This window comes from Vipera berus (assembly GCF_964194415.1).
Source record: "Vipera berus genome assembly, chromosome: 1".
NCBI classification, from domain to species: Eukaryota; Metazoa; Chordata; class Lepidosauria; order Squamata; family Viperidae; genus Vipera; species Vipera berus.
The window spans coordinates 173,182,731-173,202,780 of record NC_138202.1 but is presented as its reverse complement, the minus strand read 5'-3'; the positions used below and the strand labels follow the sequence as shown (position 1 = coordinate 173,202,780).

The following is a 20,050-nucleotide window of genomic DNA, read 5'->3' as shown; positions in this document are numbered from 1 at the left end:
AAGAGATTTATGAGATTCCTGTGTGACTCCAAGGAACTCATGTGCTATGGGCACGCACAAATACTACACACTCATTTACTTGTATATGACCATACGACGCCACAGACACAAATGTAACACACATTCATGCTCACAAATATGTACATAGGCATGGACATACATCCAGTACAGGATTGTTAGATATGGAAAAGGTTTCAGCTTCATTTCCTTCCTCTCTGTGTTCCTATCCTGAGTCTTGTTTCTCTTCTTTTCATGAAATGAAGGAAAAGGCATACCCGTAAGTATGACAGAGAGGGAAAGAAGATTCCTCCTCTTTTTTCCAAGCATTGATCTGTTGGGAAAGTTGGTATTTTAAGCTTTGGTGTCCTCTCTGTCTTACCAACCAACCAACCAACCAACCAACCAACTCGTCAACAGTTGTCCTTGAGATGAGCATTGATCACTGATCCCCACCTTTTGCACCCAGCCATTAGGAACTGACCAACAGAGAATAATAAATGTTGTTCTAGGCTATGAAAAAAGTGAACGGCATTCTGAAGGCTAGACTGAATGATAGAGATAATTCCTGCTCCCACAGCTGTTTGGTTTTCCAATAAGTATTAGCATATTTTTCACCTTTGGTTTCTTTCTTTTTAGGGTTTGCTTTCATGTGGAGCCTGGGCTTGTTTTGATGAATTTAACAGAATTGATTTGGAAGTATTGTCTGTTGTGGCCCAACAGATTCTTACAATCCAAAGAGGTAAAACATGTCCTGGCTAGATTTTAAGATAAAATCTATTTCAGCCATGTTTTAAGTGCTGTTTCTTTCTCTTGATTCCCAGGTATTAATGCTGGCGCTGACATTCTGGTATTTGAAGGGACTGAACTCAAGCTTAACCCAACATGTGCTGTCTTCATTACTATGAATCCTGGCTATGCTGGACGCTCTGAACTTCCAGACAATCTTAAGGTATTGTGACTGCATTTACCAAAAAGTAATTCTTATGGACTTCTTTGGAGGAATAAATAGGATTCTACAGTATGAATATTTCTTGTCATTAAAAAAATCCTTTCTAAAAATTAATGATAATATTGAGAATAATGATTGATGAGAGAAAACTTCATCAAATATATTATGCATAACCATATTACATTAATTTGGTTTAAGCTTAATTAAATTTAATGTAATAGCCTTGGAACCTGCCCTCTCATGTCTTGGAGTGTGCTATCAGCAAGTCATTCAAAGAGCAAAGAGGACTTTTATCTCAAGAAAAAGTTGAACATTTCAAGATTAGACAGACTATTAATTGATCTATACGATCAATTCTTTCGTTGGTGTAAATATATATACTTATTGTTCCAGTTAAAACTTTGTGCCTATCTTAATTTATTAACTGATACACGTCACTTACGTTTTGGTGTTGTCTGGATTTTTTATTCTGCTTATTTCCCTTGTCAATTTCTCTCTCTCTCTCCCTCTCTCCCTCCCTCTCTCTTTCTCTCTCTTACACACACAGACACACAGACACACACAAAACGTGAAGTGGATTGGGCTGACAGAAAGTCACTCAAGTGGCTTCTATAGAGGGATAGAACACCTGATCTCCAAAATTCCACTCCATCACCTTCACAACACCAAACTGGCTCTTCAGAAATATTTCCCATTCTTACCTAATACAGACTTTCATATAATACATGTTAAATTTTTGTTAGGGCTGTGCACCCTTTGAAACATGGAAGAAATGCTTCCAAACATGGAGCAGTACAGCATCTGTTTTCTGTTTACTTAAAGCAGGCAGGCTTCTTTAATAAGTTAAATGATTGTGTGCCATCAAGTTGATGGTGACTCTAGGACAGGGGTAGGCAACCTTGGCTCTTTTATGACTCGTGGACTTCAACTCCCAGAATTCATGAGTCAGCTATGCTGACTCAGGAATTCTGGGAGTTGAAGTCCACGAGTCATAAAAGAGCCAGAGTTGCCTGCTGACTCAGGAATTCTGGGAGTTGAAGTCCATGAGTCATAAAAGAGCCAGAGTTGCCTGCTGACTCAGGAATTCTGGGAGTTGAGGTCCACAAGTCATAAAAGAGCCAAGGTTGCCTACCCCTGCTCTAGGAGATTCCAAGAAGAAGATTTTCTCCGTGATAATCTGTCCCCTGTCTGGTACCTCAGATCTTCCAGTGGTGCACCTGGTCTACCTTGCTGCTGGTAACCCTCTTTTTCTTTTTCCTCCCCTCTTTCCAGCGTTATAGACTTCTCCAGAAAGCTAGGGTTTTGCTTAATGTGTCCCAAAGTGGGATAATTTGAGCTTGGTCATTTGCGCCCCAAGTGAGAAATTTGGGTTGATTTTGATGATCTGTTATGCACTTTTAAAAGCAGCTACACACACACACACACACACACACACACACACACACACACACACACACGAGGCACAACCACAAAACAGAAACCTAACTACAGCTGCAACATCAGCCACTTTAAACCCCTCCAAACCACACAATAAGCAAACTGACACCCACTATAAAAACATGGCACCACCACAAACACGAAGCCGAACAAAAGCAGCACAACTCACCAGCTCAGGTCTGGAGCTGGCAGCTGAGACCAGCCCATCCACTCAGAACACACCCCCACCCAATCAGAACACACCCACCATTCAAAACACACTCCCACCCAATCAGAACACACTTGGTCCCCCACCCAATCAGAGCACACCTCCACAGAACACACCCCCTCTGGCAGTTTAAAAAAGAGGAACAAACAGCCACATGCTTCTCCCAGAAGAAGGAAGCTAAAGCCACCAGCCTGATGATGACGGATGGGATTCCGTCAAAACGTTGCGCCTACAACTTTAGTTCTACGCGGGGAAAAACCCGAATAACCAAAGATCCACATACAAACACCCGCGAAAACCTCAGAAAACAAATATCTTACCTCTACGGGGAGGAAATCTACCAGCTAACTAGGACCTACGAAAAACTCGAAGTACGAAGAGCTTCCATTCTGTGTGACCTCACATTCCTACGCAACTGCTGAGATCAAAATTTAATCCCTACATCCTTCCAATTGAAATTCCACTCCAACTCTGCAGCCATCAAACGCATCCTGATAAGAACTGAACTGGCCCTAATCAGAAATGAACTCCACACAAAAAGATTCCTCCTGGACCGAATCAACAGAGACCTCCTCACACTTCACCTCAATCTCAGCAACAAGATCCACCCCACACTTTGGGACAAATTCAAACAAATCGCCGTCTGGAGAGCTGAAACAGAGACTGCCTACAAAACAGACACACACACCAATAAACTCCGAAGACTAAAGGAACGCCAGAAACAAACCCCTCCTCTCCCACAGCAACACATGAAACAAACTGTGCACAACATCTCAGATAGGATTCTCACCAAAGCCGAAACCAACGTCCTGTCTAAAGGATTTAATTTTGCAGTCGCTCCCAAACACATTCCCACGGAAACCATTATATGCGGAGTCAAATCCAGCCTGACCAAAATTAACCCTGATGATGCCAACAAAATCAGACTCGAAGTTACCAACATCCTCTGCACCAGCAAACCACCCAAAAGCAACTTACCCAAAGAGGAACAGACAGCACTACTTAACCTAAAAAATGACACCAGCATAATCATTCTGCCAGCAGCAAAGGCAACGCCACGGTGGTAATGAACTCATCTGACTACCATACCAAATTATCCAACCTACTCCGAGACTCCACATACAAACTCCTCAAGACAGATCCCACCACCTACCTGGAAAAAACCACAAAATCAAAAATAAAAGCCACCCCCATCAGTGAAGAGATCCAGAAAACAATCATTCCCAGAGAAAAATCATCCAGATGTCCTAAGCTCTATGGTCTGCCCAAGATACACAAAGAAGGAACCCCACTCAGACCCATAGTCAGCTCCATAGGCTCACCTCTACAAAATCTAGCCAAATTTCTGGCCAAACAACTACAGCCTTACGCAAATTCCATCACCTCACACGTACAAAACTCATTCCAATTCATAGAGATCATAAGTAAACTAAACTTACAGCCCTGTGACCTACTTGTGAGCTTCGATGTCGTATCCCTCTTCACCCAAGTGCCAATCAAAGAAGCCTTGACAGCTATCCTAAATAAATACAACCCCCCAAAACACATCCTAGATCTGACCAACCACTGCCTATCTAACACATACTTCATCTACAATGGACAAAGATACAAACAAATGGAAGGAGCACCCATGGGATCACCCCTTTCACCTGTCATCGCAAACCTCTACATGGAACACTTTGAAACCCTCGCTCTAGAAAAATCCAACCACAAACCCAAACTCTGGCTCAGATACGTAGATGACACCTTCGTAATCTGGCCACACGGCAAAGAAAAACTGGATGACTTCCTCATACACCTCAATAGCCTACACCCCAAAATACAATTCACCATGGAAACAGAAGCTAACAATCAACTTCCCTTCCTTGATGTCTTAGTCTACAAGAAATCCAATGGCTCCCTAGGACACACTATCTACCATAAAAAAACACACACAAACCGCTATCTGAACGCACTCTCACACCACCACCCAGCACAGATCAACTCCGTAGCCAAGACACTCATCTCCAGAACAAAACACCTAGCTGACGAACAACACCTAAAAACCGAACTACACACTCTCACTAATGTACTAACAGCCAATGGATTCCAAAGAAACACGATTACCAACTTAATCCGAAGAGAGACACCCACAAAAACCCAAGACAGAGAACAAGAAAATGGCAAAGCCCTCCTCCCATACTTAAAAGGGACCACAGACAGAATCAGCAAGGTCCTCCAAAAACACAACATCAAAACAGCATTCTACACAGACAGAAAAATATCCACCATCCTAAGAAACCCCAAGGACATAATTGGGTTAGAAAACCAAGGAGTATACGAAATCCCATGCACCACCTGCCCCACCACATACATCGGACAGACCAACAGAAGAATAAGTGCACGCATTGAAGAGCACAAAAACTCACTCAGAAAGGGAGAACAAACTTCATCCCTGGTCCAACACTTTGAAGCCACGGGACATGAAATTGATTTTAAAAAAACCAAAACTATCGCCAAAATTGAACATTTCAACAACAGAATAATCAGAGAAGCCATTGAGATAGAAAAACGCCCCCACAGCATGAATAAACGAGATGATACCTCTCGCCTTCCAGCCATTTGGAAACCCGCCTTAATTGACAGACGAGGCCCAACCACCAAGAATGATACCAGACCCAAACTCATGATAACATCACATGACATCACCACCACACAACCATTCAAAAAGCAAATCCGAACCCACAATGATAACGAGGCACAACCACAAAACAGAAACCTAACTACAGCTGCAACATCAGCCACTTTAAACCCCTCCAAACCACACAATAAGCAAACTGACACCCACTATAAAAACATGGCACCACCACAAACACGAAGCCGAACAAAAGCAGCACAACTCACCAGCTCAGGTCTGGAGCTGGCAGCTGAGACCAGCCCATCCACTCAGAACACACCCCCACCCAATCAGAACACACCCACCATTCAAAACACACTCCCACCCAATCAGAACACACTTGGTCCCCCACCCAATCAGAGCACACCTCCACAGAACACACCCCCTCTGGCAGTTTAAAAAAGAGGAACAAACAGCCACATGCTTCTCCCAGAAGAAGGAAGCTAAAGCCACCAGCCTGATGATGACGGATGGGATTCCGTCGAAACGTTGCGCCTACAACTTTAGTTCTACGCGGGGAAAAACCCGAATAACCAAAGATCCACATACAAACACCCGCGAAAACCTCAGAAAACATATATATATATATATATATATATATATATTTCCCCAATTTGTGTGGCTAGAGCGACAAAGAAGTAACCTGCTTACACTTGCATGGAATGTGAAGTAGTTCTCCAAAATCAGTTTTGTAGCATGCAGAGTCTTGTCTTTTATCCCTTTTTGTATGGTTAGAATACAAAGAAGGGATGTGGGAGAAAATGTGCTGCCTGTGAAATGTATGCATACATATCATTGTATGATACTCATTGCTTTTCCTTCTCCAGGGAGCCATTTGTCATCCTGATAATGAAATTTAGTCTAACTTCACTGTTTGAGAAGCTATTAACAGCCTATAAACATCACTATTCAGACTGTGCAGTTACCTGTCTATTAATGTGTGTTTAATAGGCTTTGTTTCGGACTGTTGCTATGATGGTACCTGATTATGCCATGATTGCTGAAATTGTCCTGTATTCCTGTGGATTTGTGACCGCACGGCCACTCTCTGTGAAAATTGTAGCTACCTATCGCCTGTGTTCAGAGCAGTTGTCTTCGCAGCACCATTACGATTATGGGATGAGAGCAGTAAAATCAGTGCTCACGGCAGCTGGTAATCTGAAGGTAGCATTTGATACCCTTTCTCTGTGGTCTCCTTAGAATTCTACCTTTGGGTGTTTTGTTAGAAATAAATCTTTGTTTCCTCTTTTGAGCTATGTTGAATGCAATATAATTTCTTTCAGGACTTACCCTGCAGTTCCAAGAAAGCAAACACTTTATATTTGAGTATGCACAATTGGCATTGCAAAAAGACATTGGATTATATTCTCTCATAATTCAAAAATTATAAAAACTTCATTAAACAGTGGCCAGCTTCCAAAATCTTTGTCAGCTTAATAAAGTTGGGAATGCACTTTTAGGCTAACCGTGTTCTGTACCAGCCTGCTACCGGCCTTGCAGAAAGGCAACCCCTGTACAAACGGCAGAGGCTGGAATACGCCTGCCAAATTTATTACACAAACAAACAAAACATGAAACAAGATACCAGAGCTTTGATCCTCTATCGGAGCGGTTGCTTTCAGCAAACCAGCCCTCCCCCAAACACTCCCTTTATAAGAGTTCAGGGCGTGGCCTCTCTTTGCCTCCTTCCGAGAAGTCCCACAGCCTTTCTCTGCTTGCTCCTACTTGACTGCCTCCTGCGTCGGGCGTCCTTGAACAGGGCCAGCTGTGGGTCATCTTCATCCACACTGTCGAGCTCACGCAGCTGGGTCTCCACCAAGTAAGAGGGGCCTGGCTGAGGGCTCTGCGGAGCCTCCAAGCCATCATCAGCAAGTTCTTCTTCAACACCCCCCTCCTCCCCCTCATCTGAGTCATCCGAGTCATCCGACCCAACTGCCGAACCCACAGGCTGACCCTGAATCACAACAAACCGTTCCTCTTTTGCTTGCTTTTCCTTGCTCATAAACTTTAGCACATGAATAATGTTTAAAACTTTTTTTAAACAAATTAGAATAACAATAATAATAGTAAAACCTAGAATCTGATTTTAAGTATTTCTGCTGAAAGTTTTCCTAAATATGAGTGACTAAATGTTCACATATGATAACAAAATGTTGATTGCATGCCATAAAGGACCATCACAATGATCCTATGTGTTTTCTTTCACACTGAAAACATACAAAGCAAGCTAGATCCAGCCTCAATTATATCTATATAATAACAAATATAATATTAATAACAAAATTGTCTTAGAACATTTTGTGTTCTAATACAATAACATTAAGATGCATAATTACTTTATCCCATGTTTCTTTTATACAAAAGTTTTATACAAAAGTTCAATCATAATACGCTGAGCATCACTGTGCCCAAGAACTTTGGGGTTTACTGCCATGGTAACTGTACATCTCTTCTATTTGCATGAAACGTTCAGTTAAATGTCAGTTGCGTGGGAAGAAAAATATCGTACATGATCAATCCATTATGACTAATGGAAGAGCTTTGGCTAGATATATGGTCAATCTGACAACCTTTACAAAATGCACGTCCAGTGCTCTGGTCTTGTCTGGCAGTATGTTGGGTTAGCTACTGTTTGACCCAATTTAATCATACCTTTGAATGCCAAAAAATCAGAAATTCATGAACAGTTTCAAGCCACAAGTCATATTAATAATATGTTGTCACCGGAATCTTAAATACGGATCTCGTCTGACACCCTAATAGCATCTGATGAGTTATGAGGATGCCTTAAAAATTGCTATTATCTCTCATCTTGTCCTTGATCACTGTAAAAACATATCCAAAGGCAACAATTCAAATGTGAAAAACATAGGCATATGACTGAAGATGATGGTGGTCTAAATTAAGATAAAGTGATGACTCTGAAACTAATGCTGTGTTTTATACAGTTGAAATATCCAGAAGAAAATGAAGAGATTTTGCTGCTTAGATCCATTATAGATGTCAATTTGCCTAAGTTCTTATCCCATGATCTCCCACTTTTTGAGGTGAGGAATCTTTTTAATCTAATGTAAATGAAATAAGTAAATGATACAGATTATATACTAAGTTTATATTCTCAGATCTCTTTTATGTGCAAAGTTATTACTGTTGTTGGGCTATAGATTAGTTTATAAATTCTAGAGAATTAGTAGATACATAAAACTATGTTTACATTAGGGTATAAAGTTCCAAAAAGGGCTTGGGGAAAAAGTAGCCCATTTTTCTTTTATTCCCTTTGCCTTCACACAAAGTCCTTTCCTTTCTTCTTCTGGCTTCCTTACTTCTTGCATATAATTCTGCCACTCTTGCCACTGATACAAAGTTTGCCACATAGGTAGAGATTGATCTTAAAATGGTCATCAGGCATATCCTATATACCTAAATTTCTTCAGTTTATTAAAAACCTTAAGTGTGAAGAGGAAATAGGAACTTTGCAGTCCTCTGGTCCCAGGCTCTGTGTGTCTGATGGAAATGTAAAACCACACTGTAGTGCAATGCCTGCAAAGAGGCTGAACAACATTAAACAATGGGGGGAAACCCTAAATTTCCACCAAACATACTTACCCATCCATGTGGGTGGAATGACTTTCATTCATTGTCTTATCTGCTACAACCTGCATTCTCCATGCAAATGTTGGATGGTCCTTGACTATCCAAAGGTGATTCCCCATACTAAACCATAGTTCAATTGTGCATGGTTGTGTAGAACCAATTGATCTGGTTCTACAAGTTGCCATAGCTGAAACTACGCACCATCCTAAAACAATAAGGAACCATGTTGTATCTATTATGCAGTGTATGCCACCCAGCATACACAAAGGGACAGCACAGCAGGAGGCTGATGGTGCAGATCAGCAGAGGGGTTGGACAGCTCCGGGCGATAACTGCTCACTCAGGATAAGCCTAATGAGTTAAGCTGTTGACAGCCCCAGGCGTGGTCAGCCTGGTGGGAAGCCAGGATCTACACCCATTGTCACCTGCACTGGCAGGAAGCCCAGGTTTGAACTGATTGGATGCCATCCACCTGGGCAGGTACAAATAGACGCCAGGCTTCCCTGTTTCCCCAGTTCGTTCTGTTCAGAATAAACTCATCTTTACCCCAGCTCTGTGTCCGTCTCTATGTGAAGCACGCGACTTTACATATTACATGAACTAGTCCCCAATAAAATGGCATATTGTGCTGACTGAGGATCCTGGGGGATATTTTCAGAGGCAACCTATATTGCTTGGGGAAAACATTTTGACAACAGTCAGATCATGCAACTGGACTGGAAGGGTATTTTGGTTATCTTTAAATGCATTCCTTTATTGTTCATGGTTTGGCAGGGCATCACTTCAGATTTGTTTCCTGGTGTGAAGTTGCCGAAGCCAGATTATAATGACATCCTGGAAGCGATCAAGACAAACTGTGATGAAATGGACTTGCAAATGACTAACTTCTTTGCAGAGAAAATCTTACAGATATTTGAAATGATGATTGTGCGCCATGGCTTTATGATCGTTGGAGAACCCTTTGGTGGGAAGACCTCTGCCTATCGTGTTTTGGCAGCTGCGTTGGGGGACCTGTGTGAAAAAGTAAATCTATTGGCTTTTGTGAAAGGTCATGTCCTAAAAAGCAAAGGTTATGCTTCTGTTCAAAATATTAAGAAGCACGGTCTTAATTCAATTTGGATAGTTTGCTTACTAATTAATAATGGCTATTATTAAATTAAAACCAATTCCACTTACATTCAGTGGGATTCAACTTCCTGAGAACGGTGCTTTCGATTGCAAACTCAAATCGTGTTTGAATTTTTAACGTTAAATATTTTAAAACCAGAAGGTTAATCTAATGATTGTAACCTAACAAGAATAGAATTGGTAGAATTCTACAAATATTTAATGAATGAGCTCCAATCGCACACAGTACTTTCCTTATCTGTTCATTAACAGTACAGATGGAATCTGCACTCCCCTCACACACAGAGCAATTGCCTTTCCCCTGGACCCTGAAATAACATATTTTCTTACCATTAATGGGACATATCACCTTGTAGAATTTATAGATAGTATACATCAGTTTCTTCTCCTCTCCTCTTTACTCTGACCTTTTCTACCCTGAGGTGATTATTCTTGGCAACAAACATCCTACTGCTGACTGTATTCACTTAAGCAATTATAGGTGACCCGAAAGCAGCTCTTGGCAGAAAAAAAAGCGATCACGAAAGTCAAATCCTTTGATTAGCAAGTCCAAACTTTCAACAATCACCTCATGCCCTAACCCCTTGAAGAATACCTGAGGAACTTGAATGCTTTCTACTTGTTTGGAGAACATTCTATTTTTATCAGGAAATGGCTGCTATCCATTTTGGAGCATGATGCCGACTGCCTTTTCTCTCCTTTTGTTGCTAATGACCAAGAAAAGAGTAATTTGTCTATATATATCGTTAGATTGATGAGATAAGTGTGATGTCCGTGTGTGAAATGCAGTTTATTTTGTGTGCTCAGGGGCTCATGGAGGAAAATAAGGTTCAGATCACTGTTATCAATCCCAAGGCTATAACCATGGGGCAGCTATATGGGCAGTTTGATCCGGTCTCCCATGAATGGTCTGATGGTATCCTCGCCGTCAGTTTTCGAGCATTTGCTTCTTCATCTGTAAGTAGATCCTCAAAATTAAATGTCGTCTGGTTTATCATAGAAAAAGAAAAATCATGCCGAAGATGGGAAAAAGCCCCGAATCATTGACTTTATGTTAGCCAAGCAGTCTATAATTTGATTTTTAATTATCACATTTTGAGGAAGGATGGCTAAAGAAATCTGAATTGATAAATCATATTAATTCATAACTGGTAGTTGTGTGAGTACATAGTAGATTCTTTATATTTTCCTGCAAAAAAGCAGGGGATGGAATAGCTGCTTTAAGAAGGACTGATCCAATGGACCGATCCTTCCTCCCTTCCTGCCTCTCTGTTGTTTTCTTAACAAATTCCTAGGGCTTATCTTATATAAAAAAAAGAATAAAACAATAAAGCATCCCTGGTAGAAATAATCAATACCATTATTAATTGAAACAATGCTTTATTAAGTACAGGAGGTGGTTGCTTAAGTACAGCCACAGGGACTGCTGGGATGGCTGTCGCTAAGCAATGTGGTTGTAAAGCCCAATGTCACGTGACCAGGTAGTTTAGCAGGAGCAATCCCAACAGTCCCCATTGCTGTCCCCATTAAGAAAGTTGATAAGTGGGAACTTCGTGCCACTGTGATTTGTAACTTCCTGCTGGCTTCCAAGAAGCAAATCAATGGAAAGCCAGCAAGAAGTTGCAATCAAGCCTGTCTTTAGGCAGCTTGAAAGCAGGACAAGGGATGTGCGCTGAGGGTGGGCAGGTGAGAGCTACGGAGTGCAAGTGGGTGCTACAGAGAGGTGCAAGTCCAGACAGGCAAGCACTGTGGACAGGTGCAAGTAAAGCTAGGTGGGCACAAGGGCAGATGGATGGGTGCTGTGGAGTGTGGGTGCACAGGCAGGTGTTGTGAGCAGGCAGGAGTGTGGGCTGGTGGGTGCTATGCCCAGGTGCAGGTGGGTATTCTGGGTGGACATGGACAGGTGGTTGGGCACTACAGAGTATGGGTAGAATTGTGGGCAGGCAGGCCCTATGGGGTCCGAGAACCCTATGCCACCTAATGAGAAAAAGTGGCAGGAATAGCAGCAACTTATGAGAGCAACTTAGGACTTCCTGTTGATTTTCCCATAGACTTTGCTAGTGGGTAGCTGGTGGAGCAGTGGGCTAATGCCTCCTTAAGTAATACCAGCTGCCTGCAATTAGTGCAGGTTCGAGTCCCACCAGGCTCAAGGTTGACTCAGCCTTCCATCCTTCCGAGGTAGGTAAAATGAGGACCCAGATTGTTGGGGGCAATAAGCTGACTTTGTAATAATGCCGCTTGGGCCCTCCCGAAAGCCCTAATAAGCAGGCATACACATAGAATGAAGGCTATTGCTAAGCACATTGATTTGTGCTTTAGATTGTAAGCCGCCCTGAGTCTTCGGAGAAGGGCGGGATATAAATGGGATTAAAAAAAAATCATGTGAACACAAGAAGATGCAACCATTGTAAGTGTGAGCCAGTTGCCAAATGCCTGAATTGATCAGGTAACTGCAGGGATAGTGTGACAGCCACAGCTATGAGGATCAGTCATAACTCCCCACTTTCAGTGCCACTGTAACTTCAAATGATTGCTGAACAAATGGTTGCTAAGTGAGAACTGCCTGTAAAGTAATATCAAAATATTTGTTTTCAACTCAGACACCAGATAGAAAATGGCTTATTTTTGACGGACCAGTGGATGCTGTATGGATTGAGAATATGAATACTGTGCTAGACGATAACAAGAAACTCTGTTTGATGAGTGGAGAGATCATCCAGATGTCACAGCAAATGAGCCTTGTTTTTGAACCGATGGATTTAGAAGTTGCTTCTCCTGCTACTGTAAGCTGACAGATTAACAGATGATCTCTTGCTACTGAATGATTATCAGTCACCTTGGAAAAAAGGAAATTGAATTAGACCTCAAGAAGTATGGTTTTATCAACCCAATTTTTAAAATTTCATTCAGGTCTGAGGGAGCAAATCTGGAACTGAAATAACATATCCTTGATTTTGATCTTCAGAATAACTGAAGTTGGGGGCCTCAGGATCTGAGGGTTTTGTTCTGGATAGGGTTGCACTACCTCAGATAGTCTCGGTGCACAGTCTGGGGTATTTCCTAGACTCCTAATCAAAAACAGGTGGTAGTTATGGCTAGCTAGGAGAACCTGGGCACAATTTCGTGTTGAGCCCCAGTTATGCCTTTTCCTCTATCATGAGCCCTAAGCTTAGTCACTCGAGCTCTAGTCATCTTCCAGTTGGATGACTACAACATTCTCTTCATGGGCCTACCCCTGAAGAATATTCAGAAGCTACAACTGGTGCAGAATGCAGTAGCATGGACAGTTCTGGAGGTCCCTTGGGTGGCACATGTGACAGTTCTGTTACACAAGCTGCATTGGCTGGCAGTTTGCTTCTGTGCCAAATTCAAGGTGTTGGTCATTACATTTAAAGCCCTTTATGGCATGAGTCCTAGGTATCTGAGGAACCACCTCACCCTGATGGAGCTAACTTGCCCCATTTGTTCCAGTGGAAAAGGCCTACTTCAGATCCTGTCAGCCAAAGAATTTTGACTGGTGGGATCCAGGAGAAGAGCCTTTTCTGCTGTGTCTTGCATCATCTGAAATATTCTTCCATCAGAGGTGAGGTCCATCCCCACGCTCCCCACCTTCCAGAACAGCCTAAAAACTTGGCTCTGCTTCATTGGGGGTGGCTGACAGGATACAGCAGGTTCTTACTCCCAGACCAACCCACCCACCATTTTGGTTTTTGACTTTTAATTTTTCTATTCAATTTTTCTAATTTTAATTTTTGCTTTGGCACTTTTAAACTTTTTATTATATCGTAAACCATTCAGAGTTGCTGTATCGGTGAAATGGACAGCATATACAGTAATTTAACAAACAAACAAATAACACACTACCAGGGAAGCAGGACTGAAGGCCCCCCCATTTTTTAAATATCTTGCGATTTCTGTAAAGTGTCTTCCTGGCAAGATTTAATATCTTGCCTGTGTTGTTAGGGAATAAGACATTTCAACACCCAAGGTTTGGGGCTGAACTTCCCTCTGCCAGTTGGGAGACATTAAATCTGTGATACATGTTGTTTTACACTGTCCTTTTGGGGTGAGTGCTTAAATGCAACAATTTCCCTCATATTTAAATTGTTGTTGCAGATCTGATGAAGAAAAAGAGCTACAGCATTCTTTCTGGTGGATGTTAGAAAAATAACCACACCCTATATGATACTATCTCTTTTCACACTCTTTTACTTTCACTTAGTCTGTGATCTGATTAAAAATTAGACATCATTTTGTGTAATAGGTGAATTAAGCCAAACTTTCTTTGTTGGCGTTAATTAATTAATTAAATGTATTTGCCACCCATTTCACCATCAAGCTACCCTAGGCCACTTACAATAAGATAAAACAACAACAACAACAACAACAACACTATCAATAAACTTCATTGCAAAAAAGAACCCTGATAATTTCAGCAGCTAAAGAATGACACTGCCTCTGTATTCTTTCAAGCACCTAATGAAATAGACATTTTAATTATATGAAGGTGTTCTCTCTCCCTGTAGGTGTCTAGGTGTGGAATGGTCTACATGGAGCCTCATATGCTAGGCTGGAGACCTTTGATGTTGTCTTGGTTACATCTAATGCCCCCTACAGTCACCACTTTGCATAAAGAATTTATAACAGGCTTATTTGATAGAATCATCCCACTTTCCGTTGAATTTGTTAGAAAATGTACAAAGGTATGGTAAAGTGATAGTTATTTACTTTTAAGTATATTACTAATAATACATTAAAAGGTCTGTTTACACATGAGACATGAATGGTGTATTCCCTGCTATTAAGAATGATTCTGGAACAAAAATATTTGTGTACGTATATGCGTGTGTTAGTCTTTAGGAGATAAACGTGTGAGTTTTATTGTTTTATTTTATTGTCTGTTTACATAAAATAAAAATATGTTTTTGCTTCAGTATGGAACTCAAGGCAGGATCCATGGGGAATTCTGAGATGGTCTCTCATTTGGACATTGGTCCAGACCATCATTTGTTTCAGTATAATAGATGCTTCACTCAAATTGGTATAAAATGTTCTTTTCCTGAAAATGTGGATATTGAGGTGTTTGTTTAGCTATTTATGTGCTATATCTTAAAACATATTTGTGGCAATTTATCTATTAATGGAAATGGAATAAAGATTTTAGCATTTGTTCTACAACTGCACAAATTAGTCCCTATTCTACAGTTGGATTTGGTAATTATTATTTCAAGGACATCACATTGGTTGCAAACTTTGTTTTTCCCATACCTGTTATTACAATCTTATTTCTTATCCAAAGTTCTAAGTGAAGAGTCTCCAGAAACCAATATTTTGTTATTTTGCTCTCCGTGGCCACGTTGTTAAAGCTGCATTGCTGTCTAAAGCAAAATTAGTTAAACTTGTTCCTAAATCAGCAATAGGAGAATAGTGTTCAATTAAAGTCACTTTTTTTTGTTTTTCTAGGAACTTTCTCCAACATCAGACACAAACCTGGTTCGGTCTTTAATGAATCTCATGGACTGCATGATGGATGAGTTTCACAATGAAGCAAAACTTAAAACTATTACTGACCGCGAAATATTTTCATGGCTTGAGGTGGGCAAGCTCTTTTAAAAATACTGAATAGTTTAAGTGAAATTTTCTGAACTTTTCAGAGATGAGAAAAACAAAGAGGCCAGGATAAGCATGACTCTATGATGTTTAAAACCATTTTATTTTTGGGTCATCTTGAAATTAGAGTCTTGGTTCATATAGTAACCAAATCAGGTACAGTGTAATAAATAGAAATTTTACCCTGTTGATAGGTTTATTCCCATTGAATTTTGCTTGTTGGAAGCTGGCTGGGAAGGTTGCAAATGGCAATCGTGTGCCTGCAGGACAACGTAACTGTTGTAAATGTGTGTGCCAGTTGCCAAATGCCTGAATCACAATCACTTCACCAAGGGAATGCTGCAGTGGTCATAACTGCAAAGACCAATCCTAAGTTTAATTTTTCAGCGCTGTCATCAATTTGAGCAGTCACTGAATCAGTTGGTAAGCAAGGACTACCTGCACACTTTTTTTCCCCATTGCAAACAGTGTTTTGCAATACGTATGCTTTGCCCATTTGGAGACGCAACTGAGACTTAAAAATTGATAGCCCTGTCTCTGAATTTATCCTATAGCTTTTTAAAGCCGTTCAGGTTAGTGGACATCACATCTTGTAGTAGTGAATTCCACAGGTTAATTATGTGGTACAGTAGATGACGATATACTTTCTTTTTTCTGTTTAATTCTTTCAGTTAGTTTTAGGGCCGCTGGTTCTGGTGTTTTGAAAGGCGAAGGAGAACTTCCTTCTGTACACTTTCTCCATGCTGTGCATTATTTTAAACATCTTGATCGTGCTTCCTCCTTTGCCTTTTATCTGTGCTAAAGAGTCCGAGATGTTCTAGCCTTTTTTTTTAAATAAGAAAAGTGGTATAGGCACCTGAGCATGTGAGCTGTTCGCTTCTGCATCATTTCCAGCCTTGATATAACATTTTTGTAGTGTGACAAACAGAACTTCACATAGATAGCAGCCCAAGGAGAAAACATATGGGTTTTGCCTTGGGAATGAAAGGAATGAAATGAACGTGCTAGGCAAGTCTTTCTGGGGAATGCTGTACTGACAGAAATACCAATGAATAAAAAAATTGTGCAATTTCAGTTTCAACCCAATAATATTTGCCACTAGGCTAATTACTGGACAGCCATTTGCCTGAAATGGTATAAGGTTTCCTGCCTGAGCAGGGGGTTGGACTAGATGACCTCCAAGGTCCCTTCCAACTTTATTATTATTATTATTATTATTATTATTATTATTATTATTATTATTATTATTATTATTATTTTATTATTATTTTATTATTATTATTATTATTATTGTTGTTTTGTTGTTGTTGTTGTTGTTGTTGTTGTTATTATTATTATTATTATTATTATTATTATTATTATTATTATTATTATTATTATTATTACATCCATTGGAACAGATATTTCAATTCCCTTGCAAGTTCTGCTGCAGGATGGATTAATTTACCTATAGTCTCCAGTCCCATTTTTTTTTTGCTATCAACAGTTCAACATTTGAAATTTGATGGTGGATTTGAAAAATAATAAGCACAATTCTGTTAGGCTTAGTACAGCCATTTTACTGACTTTCCTATGATTCCCCCCCCCCCCAAATCCCTAGAAAAGTATCTGAAAATGTTATTTGACACCTGTCAACGTTTTCTGCCCCAGCTCTCAAATCTGGACTACAAGATTTGCAGGTTGAAGGTGGCTTCCCTAGAAGGAGGGGGATGGAAAGATATGTGGCATGAATTAAAGTTTAATAATTGCTGGTTGCTGTCAGCCTGTAATGTTGCATGCATGTATCTATAACTGTACCACTCTGAATGACAAACCTGTACATAGACTGACTTCTGAGCTTATTTATTTTGGGATTGCATGTTTTCCCCCTATACAGCTGTTGACTACTAGGTTGAGTTCTGTACATTTGTTTAAAAAGTAAGCTTGAAACTTGAAATGGTATTGTCGTGTGTATGAATGACTGCTTTAAATTTGTTTTTGAATACTCCAGAGCATTTTTGTATTTGCACTCACGTGGTCTGTTGGAGCCAGTTGTAAAGAAGAAGATCGACTGAAATTTGACAAGATTGTGCGTGAACTGCTCGAAGGGCCAATGACTGATGAGACAAGAGAAAAGTATAAATTGTTGAGTGGGGTTGAGCATTTCCGGGCAAAAATCTTAACTGTTCCCTATCCAGAAGATGGAACAATTTATGATTATAGATTTATCAAAGATGTGAGTGTATTTGTTTTCAACAGAGATTTTCAGAGAGTAATTGATAATTTTATTCTCAAGGTGATTTCTTATCATAATCTAATTGTTTGAATTGTGGGATTTGGCTCAATTGAAAAAAAAAACAATAGCTGTGGAAGTAGGACACATTTATTTATTATGTGCTTGATGTGCTCATTGCATTATACTAATAAGAGAAGTAAGATGTGCCATTGAGATGAATTTATACTTATTCTCATCAGGAAGATGCTATTGAAAGTTATATTTCAGCTGAAGGAAAGATGCTTTTAATAAGATAATTAAAGTAGTCTTTAACCCTTTTCCATTGAAATCAGTAGAAAGTAGTTCAATGCCTACTAATTGGAAATAATAAGTTCCAATCATTCAATAGCCCAAAAACTGCAGGACAGGCTACTTAACAGGTGCTGGTTAAATTTTTGGGGGGGACCGTAGTCTGTGTCATGAAATTTTGGTTTTATTGGGGGAGGCATAAGCTGTCCTCTGGAACTTTGTTTTTGAATGTTTTAAACAATTTGAGAATTATTCAGAATTGCTCAGAGTCAAGCAGCATAAAAATAAAATAAGTAAGTAAGTAAGTAAACAAATAAACAAACTTTATCCATTTAAGAAAAAAATCAAGGAAAATCTGACCTGGTTCTCAATTTTTGCAGGGGGTGATCTTTCCAAACCATGTCAGAACCTGATCCTGAGTTTTAAATTTAGAAATATAGCACACAGTGTACAATACATTAAAAAAACACCTTTGCAGTCTTGTTATTTATTATTACAAAGAATAAAGGAAAAGATACTGAAGGGCTTTTAGCTTTTTAACATTGTTTTAATTGTTGGGCTTTAATTAATTTAATTCATTTTAATTTTACATTATCTTTTTATATTGTCTTTTATATGCTGCCCTGTAAACCGCCCTGAGTCCTTCGGGAATAGGGCGGTATAGAAAACTAATTAAATAAATAAATAATGCAAATACATAATTTAAAAAGTAAACTATAATAAAGCCCAAGCACTTTGAAATAATCAGTTGCTATTACAATGAGATGTACATGGTATCACTGGATCAAGGAACTGCAGGTTCATGTAATTATTTTCCCCCTTACGGTAATGCTTTCTAGTTATTTTGGAACTAAATTTTGAAACAGGGAGCTGGAAGATGGGAACCATGGATAGAAGCACTTCAGTCAGCTCCATCTATACCAAAGGACATGCTGTTCAATGAAATAATTGTTCCCACTTTGGATACTATACGATACTTTTCATTAATGGAGTTACTGACAACACATCAAAAACCTACCATATTTGTTGGACCCACAGGAACTGGCAAGAGTGTATATATTATAGTAAGTATACATGAAACTTGCATTATAATTGGACAAGATCCCTACAGTTTCAATTAAATAAATTGATTGCTCCAGGAAAGCGAGATCCTTAGTTTCTTACAATAACCTGAACCTAACTTTGTTTAGATTCAGATTGGTTGTGTTCAAATGATCCTTCCTTCCTTCCTTCCTTCCTTCCTTCCTTCCTTCCTTCCTTCCTTCCTTCCTTCCTTCCTTCCTTCCTTCCTTCCTTCCTTCGTCTCCCATACAACCTCTTTCAATTCTTGAATGAAAAAAATGAATGGAAAAAAAAAACTTTTTCTACTTCCAGGCCCTTTCACCATGTGATACCTGCCCTCAGTCCACAATACATCTATGTCACAGGGTAGAATATATGTTCTCCTGAAATAGTGGCCACGCTCCCAACTTTACCCATCTGCAACAGCTGTTGGAGAGTTGTAGCATGCCTGAAGGTTGAGGTTTTGTGTTTTGTTTTCCACCACCCATTGTGTTGTGCACACTGGAGATACCTGTGAATGCAAGATAAAAAGGGACATGCTCGTAAAGTTAACTTACTAATGCTGTCATTTTGTTTTAAATAAAGTTAAGTATGATGTAGAATGTGTGTGTTAGACCACTTTGAAGATTTGCAGATTATTAATATACAGTTTGTGTTAATAGAAATGTTGTTTTCCAATAAAATGTGACCAAGGCAGGTGGTAATCATGCTCAGAACACCTCAGAAAACTTTTTCCAAAAAAACCCAAAACAAAACAAAACAAATTGCAGTTAATATTGCAGTTAATATTATTTTTTTCCAATATTATTAGTTACCCTTTTAAATATCATTAGTTATCTTTAAAAATCTTACCTGATATAACCTATTGGAGCATTTGTTTGCACTCAGTAAAGTCATTTTGAA

At 39.7% G+C, this 20,050-nt stretch overlaps 1 protein-coding gene across 1 annotated transcript in view; it reads left to right on the top strand.

Moving 5' to 3' along the window:
• The window catches only part of DNAH7 (dynein axonemal heavy chain 7), a gene marked incomplete at its 5' end in the record, with an annotated part of 161,030 nt that overhangs the window by 72,311 nt on the left and 68,669 nt on the right, over window positions 1-20,050 (top strand). Inside the window, 11 exons of the mRNA XM_081341004.1 lie at window positions 637-739; window positions 822-949; window positions 6,202-6,414; window positions 8,199-8,297; window positions 9,619-9,867; window positions 10,780-10,929; window positions 12,573-12,755; window positions 14,499-14,675; window positions 15,436-15,567; window positions 17,573-17,797; window positions 18,952-19,149. Coding sequence (XP_081197130.1) covers window positions 637-739; window positions 822-949; window positions 6,202-6,414; window positions 8,199-8,297; window positions 9,619-9,867; window positions 10,780-10,929; window positions 12,573-12,755; window positions 14,499-14,675; window positions 15,436-15,567; window positions 17,573-17,797; window positions 18,952-19,149 — 1,857 coding nt within the window. The remainder of the gene's footprint in view (window positions 1-636; window positions 740-821; window positions 950-6,201; window positions 6,415-8,198; window positions 8,298-9,618; window positions 9,868-10,779; window positions 10,930-12,572; window positions 12,756-14,498; window positions 14,676-15,435; window positions 15,568-17,572; window positions 17,798-18,951; window positions 19,150-20,050) is intronic.